Source organism: Homarus americanus, unplaced genomic scaffold (assembly GCF_018991925.1).
Source record: "Homarus americanus isolate GMGI-L3 unplaced genomic scaffold, GMGI_Hamer_2.0 scaffold55399, whole genome shotgun sequence".
NCBI lineage: Eukaryota > Metazoa > Arthropoda > Malacostraca > Decapoda > Nephropidae > Homarus > Homarus americanus.
Window position 1 is genome coordinate 25,818 of NW_024750378.1, and position 21,601 is coordinate 47,418.

Consider the following 21,601-nt stretch of genomic DNA (forward strand, 5'->3'; position numbering starts at 1 on the left):
AAAGAAGCCCTGGACGCCATCAGTGGAATGGTTCTTCAATCTTCAAACCAAGCTGTGAAATGGAACGAGTTTTTCAACAGCAAACAAGGTGAAGAGGAGCCCATGAAAAGGTATTTTCAACGATGCTTCGCAGAGGCAGTGGAGTGTGAATTTAAATGTCCCACCTGTGATAACGACCTCTCTGAGTACATGCTATTACGTAAAGTTATGGTGGGCCTGAGTAACCCAGTGTTGAAAAGGGAAATTTTCCAGGGGTACTCTAGTTATAATAGTGTTGAAGTGCTTAGAAACAAATGCATGTTATTTGAGGCAGCAGTGAGAGATGCTGGTGTATTGTGTCGTACGTCTGGCCAGGCAGTGGTGGGAACAGCCGCGGAGGCAGTGGCGGTTGGTGATGACGTCACCGGTGAGTCTGAGGTAGCTGCCGCCCGACCTGGACACCCCAAATCGCGCGCACTGTGGTAACTGCGGCATGTCACATGCCTCTGGTAAAAGTAACTGCCCTGCAAGTGGGGCTACATGTCGCAATTGCTGTAAGGTTGGTCACTTCAAAAGGTGTTGTAGGAGTAAGTCAGCCCTAAGTGCTCCTGTGGATGTGTCAGGCGCTGTTATAGTGGCAACAGCCCAGCTATCCCGCCACCCAAGGTTACAAGTGTTCGTGTCCCAGGCCGGGGGCAATTCCCCCGCCACCCCTGTGCTGGCTGTAGCTGACACGGATGCTTTGGTGTGTGTGGCAGGCACATCCCTGCTCCGGGACATCGGTTTGTGTCCGGGGCAACTTTGGGCCCGTAATGGCCTAAAGGACGTGGCAAACAAACAGCTCAAGTGTCTGGGGTCCGCCCCCTGCCGCCTCGGTGTGGACGAGGGGTCCACCGTCCAGGAGGTCTACTTCGTGCAGACAGCCAAGGCCCTCTATCTGTCATTGGAGGCCTGCAAGTGCCTCAACTTGGTGCCTGTCGACTTCCCGCTCCATAGACGTGCTGTGGCTGCCGTGAGCGATGGAGGGGAGCGGCACACTGCCGACGATCTACCTCCGAACCCTTTACCTGAGAGCAGCCGTTTCCCGCCGAGGCCAGTTGAGATACCCTTGCCTCCTTTGGAGGAGAATGTGGCCAGGCTGGAGGCATGGCTACTCACGCACTTTTCGTCTACCGCATTCAACACCAGCAGGTCCCCACTGCCAGTCATGACTGGTCCCCCTCACCGTATCCACCTGACGCCCGGCACGACCCCCTACGCCTGTCACACACCCGCTCCCGTTCCGAAACACTGGGAAGCGGAGGTGAAGGCCCAGTTGGAGGAGGACGTCAGGAGAGGCGTCATCCAGCCAGTGCCTGCTGGTGAGGCTACGGAGTGGTGCGCCAGGATGGTCGTGGTGGCCAAGAAAAACGGTCAGCCCAGGCGCACTGTGGACTTCCAACGCCTCAATGCAAGCTGTCTGAGGGAGACACACCACACACCTGCACCATTCGACATGGTGTCTGGGGTGCCAGTGCACTCGTTCAAACCGTCGCCGACGCCTTATGGGGATTTCATCAAGTGGAGTTGGAGGAGGAGAGTAGACGTCTGACCACATTCATCAAGCCGTGGGGCCGTTTTCGATACTGCAGGACGCCCATGGGACATTGCTCAGCGTCAGATGCTTACACCAAGAGGTTTGACGACGCTATTCAGGATGTGCCTCGCAAGTACAAGTGCGTGAATGACACTCTCCTCTATGACTCCAGTGTGAAGGGGGCGTTCTGGCACACTTACGATTTTCTGGAGACCTGCGCTCGCACAGGTATCACGCTGAAACCAGAAAAGTTCTTGTTCTGCAGGAAAGAAGCTGAGTTTGTGGGTTTCCACCTGGGGTGGGACCTGTACCAGCCCACTGCCCAACGTCTGTCAGCCATCAAGGACTTCCCCATGCCTGATCAGCCATCAATCACCGACATCAGGTCCTGGCATGGCTTGGTTAACCAGTTGGCTCCCTTCCTTGCCACTGCACCTGTGATGGAGCCCTTCCGTGAGCTCCTCAAGAAGCCAGTGGGCAAGCAGGTGTATTGGGACGACCAGCTGCGGCTCAAGTTTCGCCAGGCCCAGGACACCATCTGTCAGTTGGCCAGAGACGGCTTGGTGTACTACGACAAATCCAGGCCTACGGCAGCTGTCACTGATTGGAGCAGGGAGGGCATCGGCTTCGTTGTCCTGCAACAATACTGTGCCTGTGCCTCTCCAGAGACGCCCTTCTGCTGCAGAGGAGGGTGGCGGTTGGCTCTGTGTGGTAGCCGACATCTGAGCACGGCCGAGGCCGGCTATGCTGCAGTAGAAGGGGAGGCCCTGGCTGTGGTGTGGTGCCTGCGCAAGGCCAGGCTGTTCCTCCTTGGCTGCCCGAACCTCATTCTGGTGACGGACCACCGCCCCTTAGTTGGCTTGCTGGGGGACAGAGCCCTCACGGATGTGGCGAATCCGCGCCTGTTCAGGCTCAAGGAGAAGACCCTGCAGTACCGATTCACGGTCAAATACTTGCCAGGGAAGCGGAACTGTGCAGCTGACGCCCTATCCCGCTTCCCCTCCCTCAGGGCGGCGCCTGATGCGGAGGACATGGACCAAGAGGAGGACCTGTGCGCTGCAGTGTGTGCAGTCACAATCGCAGCACTGGATCAGGATGGGTGCATCACTATGGACGAAGACACAGTGTGCAAAGCAGCTGCGGACGACCCAGTGTACCAGATTCTATTGTCGAGGGTGCTGGCGGGCGACTGGCACCCCCACAAGTCGCAGGAGGTGGCCTGTCTGCGCCCGTACTTCTCGGTGAGGGACAGGTTGGCTGTGGTCAGGGGTTTGGTCACCTACACCTTTGACCAGGGTTGCGTGCGCCTTGTCATCCCCGACTCCCTCCGCCACCGGGTCGCCGTTAACCTGCATGTGGGGCACCAGGGCCTCGACTCAATGCTCAGGCGGGCCCGGCAGTCTGTCTATTGGCCTGGCATGGAGGGTGACTTGCAGTATCATCGGTCCCGGTGTGCTGCTTGCGAGACACACGCCCCTTCCCAGCCTCCGGAGTCGTTGGTTCTGACCCCAGCGCCAGACTATCCCTTTCAACAAGTGGTGGCCGATTTGTTCCACCTGCAGGGCCGCACGTACCTAGCATATGCTGACCGACTGACAGGTTGGCTGGAGATCGCCCACTTCCCCAACGAGGCCACCTCTGGAAAAATCATCGCCAGTCTGCGGGCCTACTTCACGAGGTGGGGGGTACCTGAGCAGATCTCCACGGATGGAGGTACCAACCTTGCCAGCCTTGAGATGACAGATTTCCTCAAGTCATGGGGAGTCGAGGTGCGCCTCTCGTCGGCCCACTTCCCCCAGTCCAATGGCAGGGCAGAGGCTGGGGTCAAGGCTGCCAAGAGGCTCCTCAGGGATAACACTGGGCCCGGGGGTAGCCTGGACAGCGATAGGACATCCCAGGCCCTCCTCCAGTACCTGAACACGCCTCTGCGGGGGGTGAACAAGTCGCCCGCCCAACTTGCCACCGGCCGCCAGCTCCGTGACGGCGTTCCCGTGGCCAGACAGCACTATAAGGTGGACCAGCACTGGCAGCGGGCACTTCGTATGAGGGAGGTGCACTTGGCCAAAACCCAGGATGGGGTCCTGTCGCGGAGGGAGGTATCCCGCCAGCTGGCTCCCCTAGTCGTGGGCACGCAGGTGCGTGTGCAGGATGCAGCTACCAAGCTCTGGGACAGGACAGGCATAGTGGTGGAAGCCCGCCCTCACAGGCAGTATGCCGTCAGGTTGATTGGCAGTGGCAGGGTGTACATCCGCAACAGACGCCACCTGCGAAACGGCTCCACACCTGTGCCTACTACTCCGGTGGTGCACCAAGCTGTTCCTCCTGGCCCCCCTTCTGCTGCGCCCTCCGTACCCGCGCCCTCCTTCGCACCCACAGCCCCTTCCCAGTCGAGCGTGGCCAGGCCCAGGAGAGGCCGTAGGCCTCCGGGCTGGTTGACGGACTACGTGGTGTAGTGTATGTGATGTAAAATCAGTTTAGAGGGTTTTTTTGTTTTTTTTTCCTTTGTTTGACTGGTTTTCCCTGTATTATTGTTGTTTTTATGAATGCATTGTTTTCCTTTTGTTAGTTCAAATGTGCATTGTCATTTCCTTTTAACTTGGGGGGGAGATGTAAGATTGTACCATCGTACGATATGTTTTCCCATGTTGAGATGGGGGCTTGTCTTTGGCAGCGCCCGGTTGCCAGTCACCAGCTGACGCTGTTAGAATAAAGTCTACAAAGAACGTGGTCTATGACTCCAACCTCTCACACTCTCCATATAAATCCACCTCCCTACAGTGAGTCTACATATAAACAATCAACATTTAAAGTAAATAAATACAGTTGTTGCTGTAATGATAGAAATTATTCCTTTATACAATTATTTGTACAGTAATATATAATGTATATTTTATGTAAGTCCTCTCTTACTTTATAAATGTGTTTATTTAGTTTTTCTTTTAAGCTACTGTGCACATAGTTTATTTTATATTGACTACGTGTGAAGACTTCTTGAAGTTTACTTGTGTTTGTGTAGTCTGAGACTAGTAGGAACATTATAGAATCTAGTCTCATTAAACATACCGAAACAGTCAACATGAATTTGAGTAATGGCATGTACAAACTGGACAATTTTGTTATTGAGAAGATTTGTAACCAGGTGAGAAGGTTGGGTCACCTTACCCTCTGACCTGACTACCGACCGTTGCGGTGCTATTTAAAGATGAGTAGGGTCATTACCTAATACCTGACCATTGTGGACCTGATCTCACCCTCTGTATATATACACCTTGTTTTGTACTTCTCCTTAGTCTGTCCTCACCCCTGAAGATGTTAATTACACAAAGCGCTTGGGATCTTCGTGTTTACTTCTTTCTTCTTTCCTTGTGGTTATCAGCATATATATATACATATACAGTGAACCCTCACTTTACGTGGTTAATTCAACCCACGGCGGCCCGCGTAAAGTGAGAAACGCGTAAAGTGAACAACAAAACATATGGGATTAATTGAAATAGAGACCGGGCTGACCCCCAAACTCCACTTTTTCCTGACACATTACGTACGTTTTACTAAAAATAACATCTTAACTTTATGATGGTATTCACCCACACATAATATAGAAGGGAACAGTCAATAAGAGAAGAATAAACTGAAGGTTAGGGAATGGAAGCTGGTTCCGAGGCAGAGGGCAGGCTACTGGCCCTCAGGTGAGTCTTCATCGGTGTCATCCACACTTACTAGTGCCTCCCTGACAAATCCCTCAAAGTCATCATCACTGTCTCTGCCTCTGTCACTATCACTGGCTTGGGCTGGCTGTGGTGGGTTGCGGGCGAAGAACTCTGTTATGCTTTGCTGACGACTGGTGTTTATGTTGTCGTGATAAACCTTGATGTAGGGCTCCATAGTCTGCAGCAGCTGGGTAGTGAAGATTTCATACCTGTTTGCGTCAGGGTCGTCGGAAAGGAGGAACTTGACTTTCTCAATACACTCGATGGCACTCCTAACATTACTATGGGATAAGCGGCGTTCTTCTTGGGATGACGCACCACCTACCTCTTCAGTGACGTCATCATCATCTACCATGTCGTCGGTAGTCACATCAGGATCCCTTATCACCTCCAGGGATGTCATCATTGGTGGTCTCGGAGAAGCCTGCAACTGTAACACTCTGCGCAGCTTCTCTGGTAAGGTCCACTGCTACTGCAACAGTCTGAACCTCACCAGTCACAGATTTACTCTGCCTAACACCCGGAATGCCTTGCAACACATGTCTCCATGCGTGACGAACAGTTGCTACAGACAGCTGATCCCATGCCTCCACCAAGAAGTCCACAGCTTTCTTGACGTTGAATGTTCTCCAGAATAGTTTTAAAAGTACTTCTTGCTTTGCCAACTGTTGATTCTCGTCGTCTTCGCTCTTGCTATCGGTGTTGGTGTTACTCAGGTTACGCAACTCTTCCTTGGTGTTGGTGTAGTCGTTCAGGAGGTTGAATTTTTTAGCAGGGAATGCAGCTTTTACATTACAGATAAATTCTTGGACCATGGGCCCTAATATAGACGTAGTGTTGGGAGGAAGGAAGACCACTTTTACGTTGGGGTGACGATCTAACAGTAGGGGCAAGTGTCCTGGTGCGTTGTCCAGCAGCAACAAAATCTTGAATGGCACATTATGTTGCTCACAGAATTTCTTCACATCGGGAACGAAACAGTCATCAAACCAGGAGAAGGACAGTATAGAGAACATCCACGCCTTACGTGCAGTCAGCCAGTGGACATTTAGCTTGGTCATGTCCATGCTCTTGTAGGCGTGCAGCTTGCGTGCTGTGTGGATCACCGACAACTTGAGCTTACAGGTACCGGAGGCATTGGTGGTAAACAGGATGGTGATGCGCTCCTTCTGCAACTTCCGGCCCTGACACTTGCTGGCATTCTTCACAACGAAGGTCTTGGAAGGTAGCTTTTTCCATAAAAGACCAGATTCGTCTATGTTAAACACCTGGTCGTCGGTGTACTGTCCTTCCTCCATAATCTCATGTAAAAACGGAGGAAATTCCCTAGCCGCAATACGGTCAGCACTAGCTTCTTCACCACCAATGTTGATATTGGTGATCTTGTTTCTCTTCTTAAGCCTCTGTTACCACCCAGAGGAAGCATTAAAGGGATTGGGCTCTGTAATTACCATCTTTCGTGACACTGCAGCATACAGTTCACGTGCGTACACCCTTAACTGAGCGCGTGTCCACCGCCATGTTCCGTCGCGCCTGACACACCAAGTAGCTCACAAGTAATTTTTCTGTCTTGAGAAGCACCTGGTTGTGGCAATACTTGATCATAGAAGTACCTGTAGACTTTGTGATGTTCATGTGCTCCTTTATCTTGGCTGCATCCTTCTTAATTGTCCTGATCGTAGACTCGTTAACACAATGCTGGCGAGCGAGATCAACCTGTCTTGTTCCTTTCTCCAACTCTTGTATGATCTTATATTTAATTTCGTAGCTTAAGGAACGTCGTGTCTTCTTTGGCTTAAGGCGGCTGGGTCCAGGTAATGCAAGGTTTCTTTGTGGTGGTGGTGGTGGTCCGGTGGAAGCCATTCTTATGGAACAATGGATACCGATATACACGGTGTAGCCTGGAGGGGTGTAACTGACGCGGTAGGTCGAGGGGCTTGAACGCTCCCGCGGCGGGGCACGTCATAGTACTACATTAAACCAATCACAGCTAGCAGGGAGGGAGGTAAGGATGCTTTGCCCAATCACAGTCCGCTACGTCATATGACGTCACCGATAACGCAACAAAGACATACACTGCGCAACCTACTCGCGCCGCTAACACAACATGGTGGATGGCGGGAGGTTTGGATCCAAAAATGGCGCGGCGCGAGAGGACCGCCAGCCGCTCTTCGCGTAAAGGGGTACACGCACCGCGGAAAGTGAGCATTCCGGTTTCGGCAGGGTACCGCGTAAAGCGAGGGTTGAATATATATATATATATATATATATATATATATATATATATATATATATATATATATATATATATATATATATATATATATAGTTAACCCTCACTTTACACGGTCCCGCATTCCGCGTTTCCACGTTAACGCGGTGCCTTGCCAGAACCTCACGTGCTCCTCCCTCCGCTTGGGCAAGCGGCGCGGTAAGGTTGCGCAGTGTGTGTCTTTGTTGCATTATCACTGACGTCATATGACGTATCAGACCTGTGATTGGCCATATATCCCTACCCCCCTCTGCTGCTAGCTGTAATTGGCTTAAAGTATTATGATGTGTCCACCCCGGGGAGGGAGGGAGGAAAGACGACGCTTGACCTAGCCGCGGCAGTTTCATCCCTCAAGGCCACTCCGTGTAAACGCGCATCCATTGTTCCGTAAAATGGCTTCCGCCGGACCACCACCCCCAGAGAAAAACCTTTCCTTACCTGGACCCAGCGGCACTAAACCAAAGAAGACACGACGTTCCTTAAGCTACGAGGTGAAGTATACCATCATCCAAGAGTTGGAGAAAGGAACAAGGCAGGTTGATTTGGCGCGCCAGCATGGCGTGAACGAATCTACGATCCGGACTATAAAGAAGGATTCAGCCAAGATAAAGGAGCACATGAAGATCACAAAGTCTACAGGTGCTTCTATGATCAAGTATTTTCACAACCAGGTGCTTCTCAAGACAGAAAAATTACTTGTGAGGTACTTGGTGCATCAGGCGCGACGGAACATGGCGGTCGACACGCGCTCTGTGAAGGACTACGCACTTGAACTGTACATGGCAGTGGCACGAAAGATGGGAACTTCAGAGCCCAAACCCTTTACTGGTTCCTCTGGGTGGTTACAGAGGTTTAAGATCCGGAACAAGATCACCAATATAAACATTGGTGGTGAAGAAGCGAGTGCTGATCGTGCTGCGGCTCGGGAATTTCCTCCGTTTTTACGTGAGATTATGGAGGAAGGACAGTACAGTGACGACCAGGTGTTTAACATGGACGAATCTGGTCTTTTCTGGAAAAAACTACCTTCCAAGTCCTACGTTGTGAAGAATGCCAGCAGGATTCGGGGCCGGAAAATGCAGAAGGAACGCATCACCGTCCTGTTTACCACCAATGCCTCCGGTACCTGTAAGCTCAAGTTATCGGTGATCCACACAGCCCGCAAGCCGCACGCCTACAAGAGCATGGACATGACCAAGCTAAATGTCCACTGGCTGACAGCACGTAAGGCATGGATGTTCTCTACACTGTCCCTCTCCTGGTTTGATGACTGTTTTGTTCCCGATGTAAAGAAATTCTGTGAGCAACAGAATGTCCCATTTAATATTTTGTTGCTGCTGGACAACGCACCAGGACACTCGCCCCTACTGTTAGATCGTCACCCCAACGTAAAAGTGGTCTTCCTTCCTCCCAACACTACGTAAAAGTGGTCTTCCTTCCTCCCAACACTACGTCTTTAATCCAGCCCATGGACCAGGAGTTGATTTGCAATGTGAAAGCTGCATTCTCAACAAAAAAATTCCAGCTCCTGAACGACTACACCAACACCAGGGAAGAGTTGCGTGACCTGAGTGACACCACCACCGATAGCAAGAGCGACGAAGATGAGGAACAACGGTTAGAACAGCAAAAAATACTCTTCAAACAATTCTGGAGAGTATTTAACATCAAGAAAGCTGTGGACATCTTGGTGGAGTCATGGGATCAGCTGTCTATTGCTACAATTCGTCACGCATGGAGACATGTGTTGCATGGAATACCAGGTGAGAGGAGGAGTCAATCTGTGACTGGTGAGGTTCAGAATGTTGCAGTAGCAGTGGACCTTGCCAGACCTTGCCAGAGAAGCTGCGCAGACTGTTACAGTTCCAGGCTTCTCCGAGACCACCAACGACGACATCCTGGAGGTGATCAGAAATCCTGAAGTGACTGCCGACGAGATGTTGGAAGAAGAACACGTCAGTGAAGAGGAGGAAGAAGGTGCGGCAGTCTCCGAAGAACACAATTTAAGTCATAGTGATATTAAGGGTGCCATGGAGTGTGCAGAGAAGATGAAGTCCTTCCTTTCCCGCGACAATGACGATGACCGCTATGAAGTCTTCCATAACCGGCTGGTGCAGGCTATGGAGCCGTACATCAAGGTGTATCACGACAACATCAACGCCAGCCGTCAGCAAAGCATAACAGATTTCTTCACCCGCAACCCACCACAGCCAGCCCAAGCCAGTGATAGTGACAGTGAAGTTGACTTTGAGGGATTTGTCAGGGAAGCCCTGACAACTGTAAGTGACAGTGATGATGATTCACCTAGTAATGGTGATTCACCTGAGGGCCAGTAATCTGCCCTCTGCCTCGGAACCAGCCTCCATCCCCGTATGCCGACCCATCTCTTCTACTACCGTAAGTGTTCCACCTAACTTTTAGTTTCTCTAAGGTAACCTTCATTTTTCCTATGTTAACCTTTATCTTTCCTAACCTAACCTCTTCTATATTACTTGTTTTTTCATACCATCATAAAGTTAAGATAAAATTTTACTGCAACATAGTTATGTGTCGTCAAAAAGTGGAGTTTGGGGATCGGCCTGGACTCCATTTCAATTAATCCCATATGTTATGTTGTTCACTTTACGCGTTCCTCACTTTCCGCGGTACCCTCCGGGTTACATTAACCAAGAATGTGAGACCCAACTATGTGTATGTATGTATGTATGTATGTATGTATGTATGTATATGTATGTATGTATGTATGTATGTATGTATGTATGTATGTATGTATGTATGTATGTATGTATGTATGCATGTATGTGTATGTATGTATGTATGTATGTATGTATGTGTATGTATGTATGTATGTATGTATGTATGTATGTATGTATGTATGTATGTATGTATGTATGTATGTATGTATGTATGTATGTATGCATGTATGTATGTATGTATGTATGTATGTATGTATGTATGTATGTATGTATGTATGTATGTATGTATGTATGTAATGTATGTGTATGTATGTATGTATGTATGTATGTATGTATGTATGTATGTATGTATGTATGTATGTATGTATGTATGTATGTATGTATGTATGTATGTATGTATGTATGTATGTATGTATGTATGTATGTATGTATGTATGTATGTATGTATGTATGTATGTATGTATGTATGTATGTATGTATGTATGTATGTATGTATGTATGTATATGTATGTATGTATGTATGTATGTATGTATGTATATGTATATATATATATATATATATATATATATATATATATATATATATATATATATATATATATATATATATATATATATATATATATATATATATATATATATATATATGTTAAGTCTCACATTACGTGTTAATGTAACCCGGAGGGTCCCGGAAAATGAGGAACGCTGTAGAATGAATAAATATAACAGCTTATATATATATCGCTGCCACCAAATGTGATAGCTGTTTTGGTATCACATTACTGTAATTGTTTTAATTAAGTTCTGGAACTCTTTAAGTGGCTGGGTTTGATGTAAACACTTATAGCTGTTTTCTAGGGTTCATTACAGAAGCAGCTATATACATATTTATAATCCAAGAGAATAAATTATGAATTCTCTCCAGGGATGTGATGTGAATACAATTTGAGATAACACTTGAGTTACAGGTCTCTTCCCTGTTCAAGTGGTAAGAATCTACTGGCACTGGCCTCTCCCTGTCTGAGAGAGGTGTGGGAGTGACCCAGCTGTTTTGATTAATCAGCTGACCTGCATTCTACCCTTGAGATTGTCGCAAGCCCAGCTGTCTGCTGTCAACAAGAGGTTGGCTCATTGTTGAATAACTTGGTGTTATTCATCAGGGTGAATATTTATATAAAGCAAAGGTGCTGTTACAATGTCACCTCACAGTATCTTTAAATACTTGTTTATTTATTTTGTCTTATGTAAATTGCTGGAGTTTGACAAGATTTATTTAAAAAAAGTATTTTCTAACCATGAAAACTTCCAATTTTGTTAATTAAAATTTGTCTTCCAAATCGAAAACTCATTCCCAACTTTTTGGATTCTGTTAAAGCAAATTTCCTTAACTAGTGGGATACCTGTACAGTACAGTATTTATTGATGTATAACTATATACTGTGCTATACTGAACAGCAGTACAGTACTTGGTGTTCATTTAATGTTAAAACTTAGTTTGAATTATTTTTCCTTTCACTGTTATGGAGAGTAGACCGTAAATAGCCTTTTGGGGAAAAAAAAAAGTTACTAACATAAGAAATACTTTATTATTTACATGATATATCTGTAAAACAGCAAACTGTGCATGTGTTATTTATTATTCATTTACTTATTGTAGATACAATCTTGGCATAGATTTGAAATAAGACTGTCCTTTTGTACAGCTTTTGGGTTCCTCTACACCAGGCGCCCAAACACGGAAATGATACCACTACTTAAGTCATAATAAATAAGGTCAGAGAGTATGGGTTATAGGAAGGACACTTTCTGTAAGAGATGGTCTTGTATGTTTGAGTGTTTGTGTGGTTGGGGGAAGTCTCGGCCACACTCCGAGCACCTCCACACCCCAGCCATCCTCATCCAAGGCTACACACAGTTACTGTGTAGGTGGGAGGATGCGGTAAAACTGGGATCACTTCTATAACAGAGGAGTGGCAATGTACCATTAAATCTATGCGAGGGGAAATCCTAAGTGATGTGAAAATGGTGGATGGTCGTGAGATGGAGGGGTGAAGGACACAATTATCTGGAAAAGTAATGAGCCCAGAAGTGAGAACTAAAATCTAAATAATATGAATGTAAAAACTTGGACAACAGATTACAATATTAAGGTCAAAAGCCAACAGACAAGTGGAGTTAGAATATGTCAGGAGAAAATTAACAGAATGGAAGTGCAAATTATTGATGATGACAGGAAAGATTAAAGCAGAAAATGGGTAGGTCAGGTCAGGTTAGATCAGATGAGTGAATCATGTTGAGGGTTGGGACTGTGAAGAGTGGTAACTCGCACATAAGAGCAGGATTCCCTTACCTGCCAAGGCCTGGCCACTGGAAGGCTCTGAGGCACAGTCTTGATCCATAGTAAAAACAATAATTCACTGGCGCCCCATTAATGCAGATCAACATATTGTCACACTTGGAGGGAAGAACATAACTTGGGAAAGTCTATAAGTGGGATTTACCCAGTTCCTTAGTGGAACAGAGTGAAGATGTTTGAAAAGTTATAAGTACAAGAGAGAATTTATTGTTAATGCTAGTTTAAAAAAGCAATAAGAAGACTTGCATGGGGCGCAGAATCCACTATACTCGTGGAAGGATATTGTACTGTGTTAGCATTACTACTCACTTACATATCACATTTCTACATTGTCCTTAACATTGGAAATATATCCATAATAGTTACTCCATATTTCTCTTTAACTGACTCAGAGCCTGTGGGAACTGCATAATTTTGTGCATATTTCTGTTTAACGGAAGTCTTAACCACATATCAATACGTCACTATCGAACCTGAATTTATCCTGGTCAACGAGTAAAGCAAGAGTGAGCGGCAGCAGCATAATTCACTAACCCAGCTAGTGCTATCCAGCCAGCCAGCATCAACTGCCTGCTTGGCCACACACAGTCCAGTCACCTTATAAACTTGATCCTGGCAGTTCAGCTGCCCCATTTCACCAGGGACACAAATTCTAACTCCACCAAAATATACTACATAATGGAACATTTGTAATGTGTAAACAAACAATGTTAGTCACTGGTTCAAGTCAACCATTTACCAACAGTTAGTTAAGATCATCTTGGCCAATATGGCTTAACAAACATATTTGAGAATGAACAATATGAAAGAAAAGTGACAACGCACAGAATGGTGGTATCGTCCAGTGCTCGGGCATACTAGGAAGACAATTTGCTTACACAACAAGAGGAGCTTGTGTCCCTAGTGAGGTTTCAACCACCTACCCACATCAACCACCTCTGGTTACCACCTGCTATCAACATGGTAAGCGATCGTGACAAAAGGAAGTACAACTTTACAGTAACAAAATTTGTGTAAAAGAAAAACTATCACTCGTACCTGTCTTCTTGAACGTGAAGAAAATGCCTGTAGTTCAGGTGAAATACCTACTCAATGAGATGAAAATATTATACAATATATGAATAATATTCCATTATAAAGTATGAAATGATATGAATGAGTGAGAAAGAGTGACAAGGCAGAAAGAAATGAAGACACCTAGTTGTAGTTGTGTTGATTATTTCATCACAGAGAACAGGGTTTGTGATTTATCCAAACAATATGGGAGGACTTCAAATAAGCCAGCTGCCAGTGCATCTATTATAAGGGACGGGAAAAGACAGCCCACTCATGATCAATGTCCAGTGGCAACCAGAGTAAAGGAGATATAAAACAGACAACCATAAGAAAAAAGTAAAAATGACCTTCATCTGTGAATGAGAATAAATCTCATATAGGTTTGTGACAAGAAAATAATTTAATGCATTCATGGTTCAATATAATTTAGGACTACAAGTACAAATATCAACTTTATATCATCTATAACGAGCATATGAGCATCCATAAAATTAAGTATACTTAACAATATTGCCCTAAAAGGACAAAATAATTGAAAACATTGCCATACATTTGTCATTATCAACTTTCGTTACTTACAAAAGTTCAAGGTTTTCGTGGGAATTTAACCCCAGTACAAAGTACTATATCATTAACATATTTATGTCAGTACCATTATTAAATCTCAAAATATGTACAAAAATATACATCTGGCAGGGAGTGTGTGCTCAGTTACATGCCACAATATATTATTTAAGTTGCCAAACAGGCCAGCAGAACCAGGTAGGAGTACAATGGGCACAGCAGGTGCAAAGCAACCCCTCAGGAGCACAACCTTTGACTTTACACCACTGCCTCCATTTCTTGGACCACACTTACTCAGGAGATGGCATGTCCTACAAACCACTCACAATTCAGCATTATTGCCATTAATGCATTTCCTGAGGTGTAGAAATTAATTTTCTTCACGGTCTCACCTCCCCACAAGAGGTATTACAGTCTCTGTATCAAAGTTACTTCACTGCTGGCCTAAAAAGAGTGAATCTTTTTCCAGTTTTCTTCAAGAATCACTATGCGCCAAAGAGTCTACAGCTACACAGCTAAAAAAGAGATCTCTATTGGTCAGGCAACCAACTTTGATACTTTACCCAGTGTCATGATCAATATCCAAGATGTTGATCTGGCCATATACTAGAACTACTCTCAAGTACCATAACATAGGAGTGGTTTTGGAGCACTTCTCTGGAGAATGGCCATGAATGCACTTTAACATCATAAGAGCACACAAGGCATTGTCTTCACACACATGGACCTCTCAGCAAATTTGTACATTTTGGGTGGGAAGTATAACACAAAAATAATAATAATATAATAATAACAATAGTATAATAGTAATAATAATAATAATGATAATAATTATAATAATAATAAAAACATTGAGACTATTTGTAGAAAACCATCAATAACTAAATTTAATGATAAGGCATCACAGTTGTCACACCAGGAAGCCAAATATTTGGGATCTTGGGCCCCCATACTGTACATAACCAGCAGGATATATCGTTAGCCTCATGTATTTGCCACACTGACTGTAGTACTTGTTAGCTACTATTATCTTATACTTTCCATCTCAATGAGATCTGAGAACAACCTATAAAAATTTCACTTAGCACTGCACTACAGTACTGTACACTACCGTATCTATCAAAACTTATGAGAGTTATTTCCTTGAGTATCTGGATCCTGTGGTAAGAGTTGCTTCATAAGACGCTATGTATATGTAAACTTCTCAGATGACAAGGCATAGCGAGCTGTGCAGGAAATCAGGCTTCTTGAGATTGCTACACCAGAGGTTCCATTATACTGAATCTCTTTATATTTCTTCTCCCAAAGTTGTGCTGGGGCAGGGGGTTGGATGTGGCCAAGCAAACCCTGGGTGTGAAGAACAGTGGTGGCAGAACCTAAATGTGCACCGTAGCAGCTAGTCCTTGAGTCGGTGGAGGCCATACTGCACGTAACACACAAGCTCGTACAGGGAAGAGTGGAGGGTCAATGGACTAACATGACGGTCCAGCTCTATGAAGAAATCTGTAATAAAAATTAAAAAATTTAGTGTGAATAAATGACACATCAACACTATTTACTGTATATGGTCATATTTATAAGCGATTGAACTAGAAATCAAAGTTATAAAAGTACGATTGGGATGAGTTCCTGAAAAACCGATTGTTAAGTGAAATGATCGCTAAACGAGGGGTAGTAAAAAATAATATTCTAAATGAGAAATAACATGAAATAATATCCATGGAGATGGCATGTAATTGTGTTGCTGAGTTGCAGCCTCGCCACCCAGTAGCACACAAGAGTGGGTGAGGCCGAACTCGTAATTTTGGGTAGATATACGTAATTTTCATCATTATCTTTTACCGTTACATACACACAGTTGTTCATACAGATTGTGAGAAAAAAATAATAATAATAATTATGATAAGGTCAAAAACATAAAGCAGTTAATCCACAGAGCAGGGGAGGGGGAATGGAAAGGAGAAGAGGGGAGTGGCAAGGGGGATCTCTCTCTCAGCTGTTCTCTGTCTTGTATCCCATGAAATGATTGCCAAATGGCAGTGCAGTTTTTCTTTTATTTCATATATTATTATTTGTATTTATTCCTCACATATATTGGTACATTTTACACACAGAACAGTTCATCCAGGCAGTCCCCAAGCTGACCCAAGAGACGTGCGTGGCTGCTGCCTGTATGCCGTGACTACACATGGGGGTGCAGCTGGCCACAGTTACAGTTAAATGCCTCAATACATACGTTCACTTCCAGCACATACACACCCATTCTCTTCATTTTTCTTATTTTATAGTTTTGCAGTATACTCTATACTGTACTGTATTTCTAAGCCACATAACAGTATTCTACGATGCACACTTGGAGCACAGAATCCCCAGTTTTTCAATTTCCCTCCCAATCGAAGATTACCGAACCAAAAATTAATAGTTGTTAAATGAGATAGGGTGTTAAAATTTTTATATTGAAAAATTGCTTAGTGAACGATTGTTAAACAAGAATCTGCCAGGATGAGTCTGAAGACTTCTGAAATAATACATGCATCTCGTGGTGTCCCGGGAGGGTTGGTAAGCATGGCTCTGTGGCATACTGATCCTACCACAGTTGTTAACTGAACATCATTTAAATCATGCCAAAATCAATGGAAATTTCATTACTGTACAGGTGCTCCTCTACTTACGAATGAGTTACATCCCTGAGGCTTGTTTGTAAGTCCAACTTTACTCTTGTAGATACCAAACATATTGTAAAAAATGAAAAGATTATGGATATTTAGTACAGCTATACCCTTTAATACAGCCTTAAAACCTGGCTCACTCTTCTCCTCTTAGGTAATGTTTGTTCTATCTGGAATATTCTTAAAAATAATCCAGTCTCATCCACATTAAACACCTGTTCTGACAGGTAACCCCCCCCCCCCTCAGTGATGATGTTTGTATCTCTGAAAGTTTGAACGTTCTTAAGTAGAGGAGCACCTGTACTTATATTAAACTGTACAGAGCAGGAATGCGCATATCCCAAATCAATCATCCATAGTCTCATAATGATTTACACAGTGTATGGACAGATACTTTTTTGAGATACTGTACATATAAAGTGAGTGTCTAGTATCTTTATAGTGAGTATCTCGTATCTTCTGTTATTTACTTCTGACCCTATCTACTGTTTCTGTCTACTATGCCATCTCTTTACACCATTCCCGACAAACTTAGGAGGAACACATGTTACCAGCAGTCATCAATGACTTCTACTGAGTAACATATATTACTTCAACTCCCATTTCATATCACTTTTCACCATACATTTATGTTTAACCCTGGGTGTTGGACTTCTCAAAACACGGAGGTGCAGTACAGTAGAAAAGTGAGAGTAGGTCCCATTAGCCTTTGGGGCAGTGTAGATACTGAGGGGTGTGAACCAGTGAGTGACTTAAAGTAGGAGGCAAGTGATGTGTTAATTTAACCATTGAAAAAGAAGACTCCCTCAAAGGTTGGAGACAATAGGTCATGTTATAGGCAAGACCCAAGGGCTAAAAGCTTCATTTATTACCCTAGGCATGAAGACAGTGCCCCTTTAAGAGCAAGCAATGATATCACTGGTTATCAAGGTATTCTGGAAACCCTAAATGATACTGTCAATTCTCTGGCCCATCCAATAACACCTGTTTGTTCTGCCTTCCAAGGGTACTACAGCTGCCACAAATCTCATTTGCATTCATATTTACCATATTTTATTACTTCATTGTCCATACACTCTCAATATACTTTTATAGATGCATGTTTTAAAGGTCTCATTCATCTTCCAAAAGATCCTTCATTATCAATTCTATAACTAGCAATACTACTACAGAACAGTACTACTTGCATGAAGATGACGGTGGAAAATCACGTGTATCTCTTAAGTAAATGCAACCTTTTTCTAAAGTTTAAGGCCTATTTTGGCACATTTAATCATTATTTAGTCATTCTGTAATAAAACAGTTGTATATTTAAAAGGATTTATCTATAATTTTCACCCATCTCCAGAAGCACCATGTTATAATGGTCTCTTTTAATAGATATTTCGCTTAGTGGACACACCCTCAAGAATGTAGCTCATCCATTATAAGAGTTACGATAGTACAGTAGTACCCCGGTTTACACGGTCAATTGAACCCACAGGGTACCGCGGAAAGTGGAAAGTGAAAACTGCATAAAGTGAACAACAGAACATATGGGATTAATTCCAATAGAGACTGGCCCGACCCCCAAACTCCACTTTTTCCGATACAATACCTATGTTGTAGTAAAAATAACATCTTAATTTTATGATGGTATGCTCACACAATTAATATTTTAGAGAAATACAGTCGCCAGGTTAATGTCCATTCAAATAATGGACTCAAATCCCCCCCCCCACCCTCTTCCCAGCTCACTAGCTCCTACTTCTCTGAGAAATGTTTGGGTGAAAACACTAGATTTTAACGTTTAGTAATAAATAATACCTCAGACTAAAATTAGGGTAATATAATTTACATTTCTGGATTCCCTGTAGGTCAGGGAATATTTTGAATGTAGACTTCATATATTTTGAACAAAAGATAAAATATTTGCTTTGTGTAAACCAAATTATTACATTAGATCTAAAATTTGTATGTCTAATGCAAAATCCATGATGTTTATATTCAAAATGATCATCATATTGTAAGAATTCCAGCAATGTAAATTATATTCGGCCGGGTAATTTGTATGAATTTTATGAGCTAAAACAAATATCTTCAGTAAATAAACAAAGAAATATTCTTCAAGGACACTACCTGTCAATCAAAGTACCCCACCTTGCCTCCCCCCCCTCCTCACACTCACACCAGCTGGGTCGGTCCCTACCCGAGAAATGTTTGGGTGAAAACACTAGATTTTAAAGTTTAGTAATAAATAATACCCCGAGACTAAAGTTAGGATAATATAATTGACATTTCTGGATTCCTTGCAGGTCAGGGAATATTTTGAATGTAAACTTCATATATTTTGCACAAACGATAAAATATTTGCTTTGTGTAAATCAAATTATTATATTAGATCTAAAATTTGTATGTCTAATGCAAAATCCATGATGTTTATATTCAAAATGATCATCATATTGTAAGAATTCCAGCAATGTAAAATATATTCTGGCCGGGTAATTTGTATGAATTTTATGAGCTAAATAAAAAAAAAAAAATTATACTTCACTGCGTATATGAGTAGATGCACCGCGGAAAGTGAAAGTCTGGTTCTGGCAAGGTACCGCGTAAATGAGAAATGTAAATGAGAAAGTGAAACCGTGTAAAGCTTTTACACGGGTATTACTGAATAGTATAAATAAATGTAAGAATTTTTTTCTAAGAGAAAGAAATTTGCAACAATTTACTTCTAAAAATAGCAAAAAATATCAAATTAATTATTCAAAATACTTACAATAGAGATAGTGTACTGTATATCCAACTACAGATAAAAAAGATGCTCGTGCCCCCACTGGCACAAAAACTGTGTAATACAACTTCAAAATATATTCAAGTATTGTACAGTAATTCAGAATACATATGGAGAAGCTTACACAATTTTAAAACTTCTGGGTAGATAGCTTTTGTTTAACCCTCTGCTGGAGAACAAGAGAGGAACAAAAGTCTGTTTGGTTGGATGTAAAGGAATAAATCAATGTACGACCTTGAACATGCAGTGGGGGCACAAGAACTATTTTAACACAGAGGGCTAACCTTGCATGCCGTTTTGAAAGACGTAATGGTCAGCTTCTATCCACATATCATGGGCTGAGGCAAGGTGGCTAGAGAGCTGGTTCTGCTTAATGATAAGGTTATGGATGTTAACAGGCACGGGTACAACAGGTACTGTGGCATGTGCCCCCTGAGGTGGTTGTGGATGAGGGGGTGTGTGGCCAACTGGGGGAGGAGCAATGCCTCCCTTAGAGCGGGTGCCCTCCGTGCTTGTGGTGTAGCCTGATGACTGGGAGCCTTCTGAGCCAACAGATCCAGCAGGTGAGGGGGTTTGAGACAAGTGGGAAGGAGAGCCAGTGGCTCGCTGACCCCCCCACTGCTGACCATTGCTGCCAGCTGTTTCCACACCTCCAGTTTTATTATAATTCTGTAAAAGAAGAAAAACAGTTTTACCAATAATGATCTCAAAATATAACAGTGCACTTTTTTATAACTTATACATTACTGTATGAGTAGTAATGAACATTATTACTGTTTGAAAGGAAGAAACATTTGGAGGGAAGATAGGAAGAGACAGGAGAGATCCTAAGTGAAAGGAAAATATGAGATAAAACAGAAATACCTGAAAGCAAAAAATAAGAAATATAATTTACAAAGTACATTACCATTAGTCTGAAATAGAATCAGTGTGTCACTTTTAAAACCTAAAAATTAAAAGATGGTTTATGGGAAAAGCATCATCGTCATTTTAAAACAATTGGCAGTTAGCGCCATGATTTTAAAGCTGGGCCCCAATAGTCATGCTAAGAATGGAAAGTTAATGGTTGGTAAACACTAGAGTGAGACACAAGGCTGGTGGAGCCTCAAATCAACTTGGTATTATTATCTTAGAATTATTTATGTTTCATCACCCTCCTCCTGACTTCGGTGGCACCTCACCCACACCTACAACACTACAGCCTGGCTCACCACCTACATAAGGGCTTACCACCCACTTTACACCACTACAACCACATTGTCACCACAACCACTTTTGCATCACAACAACAACTAGGGCTCAGCAGTTAATCTCTGCTGAGAGTTTTTATAGCTTCTAAATACCTGTACAGTGACCCCTCGGTTAACGAACTCAATCCGTTCCAGAAGATCGTTCGTTAACCGAAACCATTGTTTACAGATTAGGACCCAAATCCGCCGCAAACAGAGAGAAGCTCGGGAAGCAGCCATCCCCCTGGACTCCCCGCCCACCTGGTATGATGTCCTCCGTAAACTTCCTGACCTCTCGTACGTCTACGGGAAAGGGTCGCGGAAGGGGGACGTGATTGCTGCCCGTATCATCATTGGGTATGACTTTGCTTGGGAGATTGGTATCCCCACATCCCCTGAGCAACGCTCTTGTGCGTTTATGCAGAAGACCCGACAGCCGCACCCTTATTCACTACCTCCTAAGATGTCCCCACACACAACGCTTCCGTGACGCCTGCTGGACCACCACTCCACGACCCCCTGACGGAGACACGATGATTCTCCCAATACTGGCCAGATATTTTGTAAATAATATTAATTATGTGTTGAAGGAATATCCTTCCTTCCTTAGGCTTTAGTAAGCCCCTTTATAATATTTATACTGTATTTACTTTTCACACTTGCCAGATGATTCTGGTGTCATTGTACAGGGGTACCTAGTGACAGCACTAGGATCCCGCTT

At 43.8% G+C, this 21,601-nt stretch overlaps 1 protein-coding gene across 7 annotated transcripts in view; it reads right to left on the reverse strand.

Annotated features, from left to right (window-relative positions):
• Positions 1-11,800: 11,800 nt before the first annotated feature.
• LOC121854053 (AF4/FMR2 family member 4-like) overlaps positions 11,801-21,601 on the reverse strand; it is a 147,330-nt gene continuing 137,529 nt past the window's right edge. For all 7 annotated transcript variants that reach the window (XM_042348446.1, XM_042348439.1, XM_042348443.1 and 4 more), the window contains 2 exons: positions 19,936-20,320; positions 11,801-15,712 (listed from right to left, as the gene is read on the reverse strand). In XM_042348446.1, the coding sequence (XP_042204380.1) occupies positions 15,606-15,712; positions 19,936-20,320 (492 nt within the window). In that variant the 3' untranslated portion in view covers positions 11,801-15,605. The remainder of the gene's footprint in view (positions 15,713-19,935; positions 20,321-21,601) is intronic.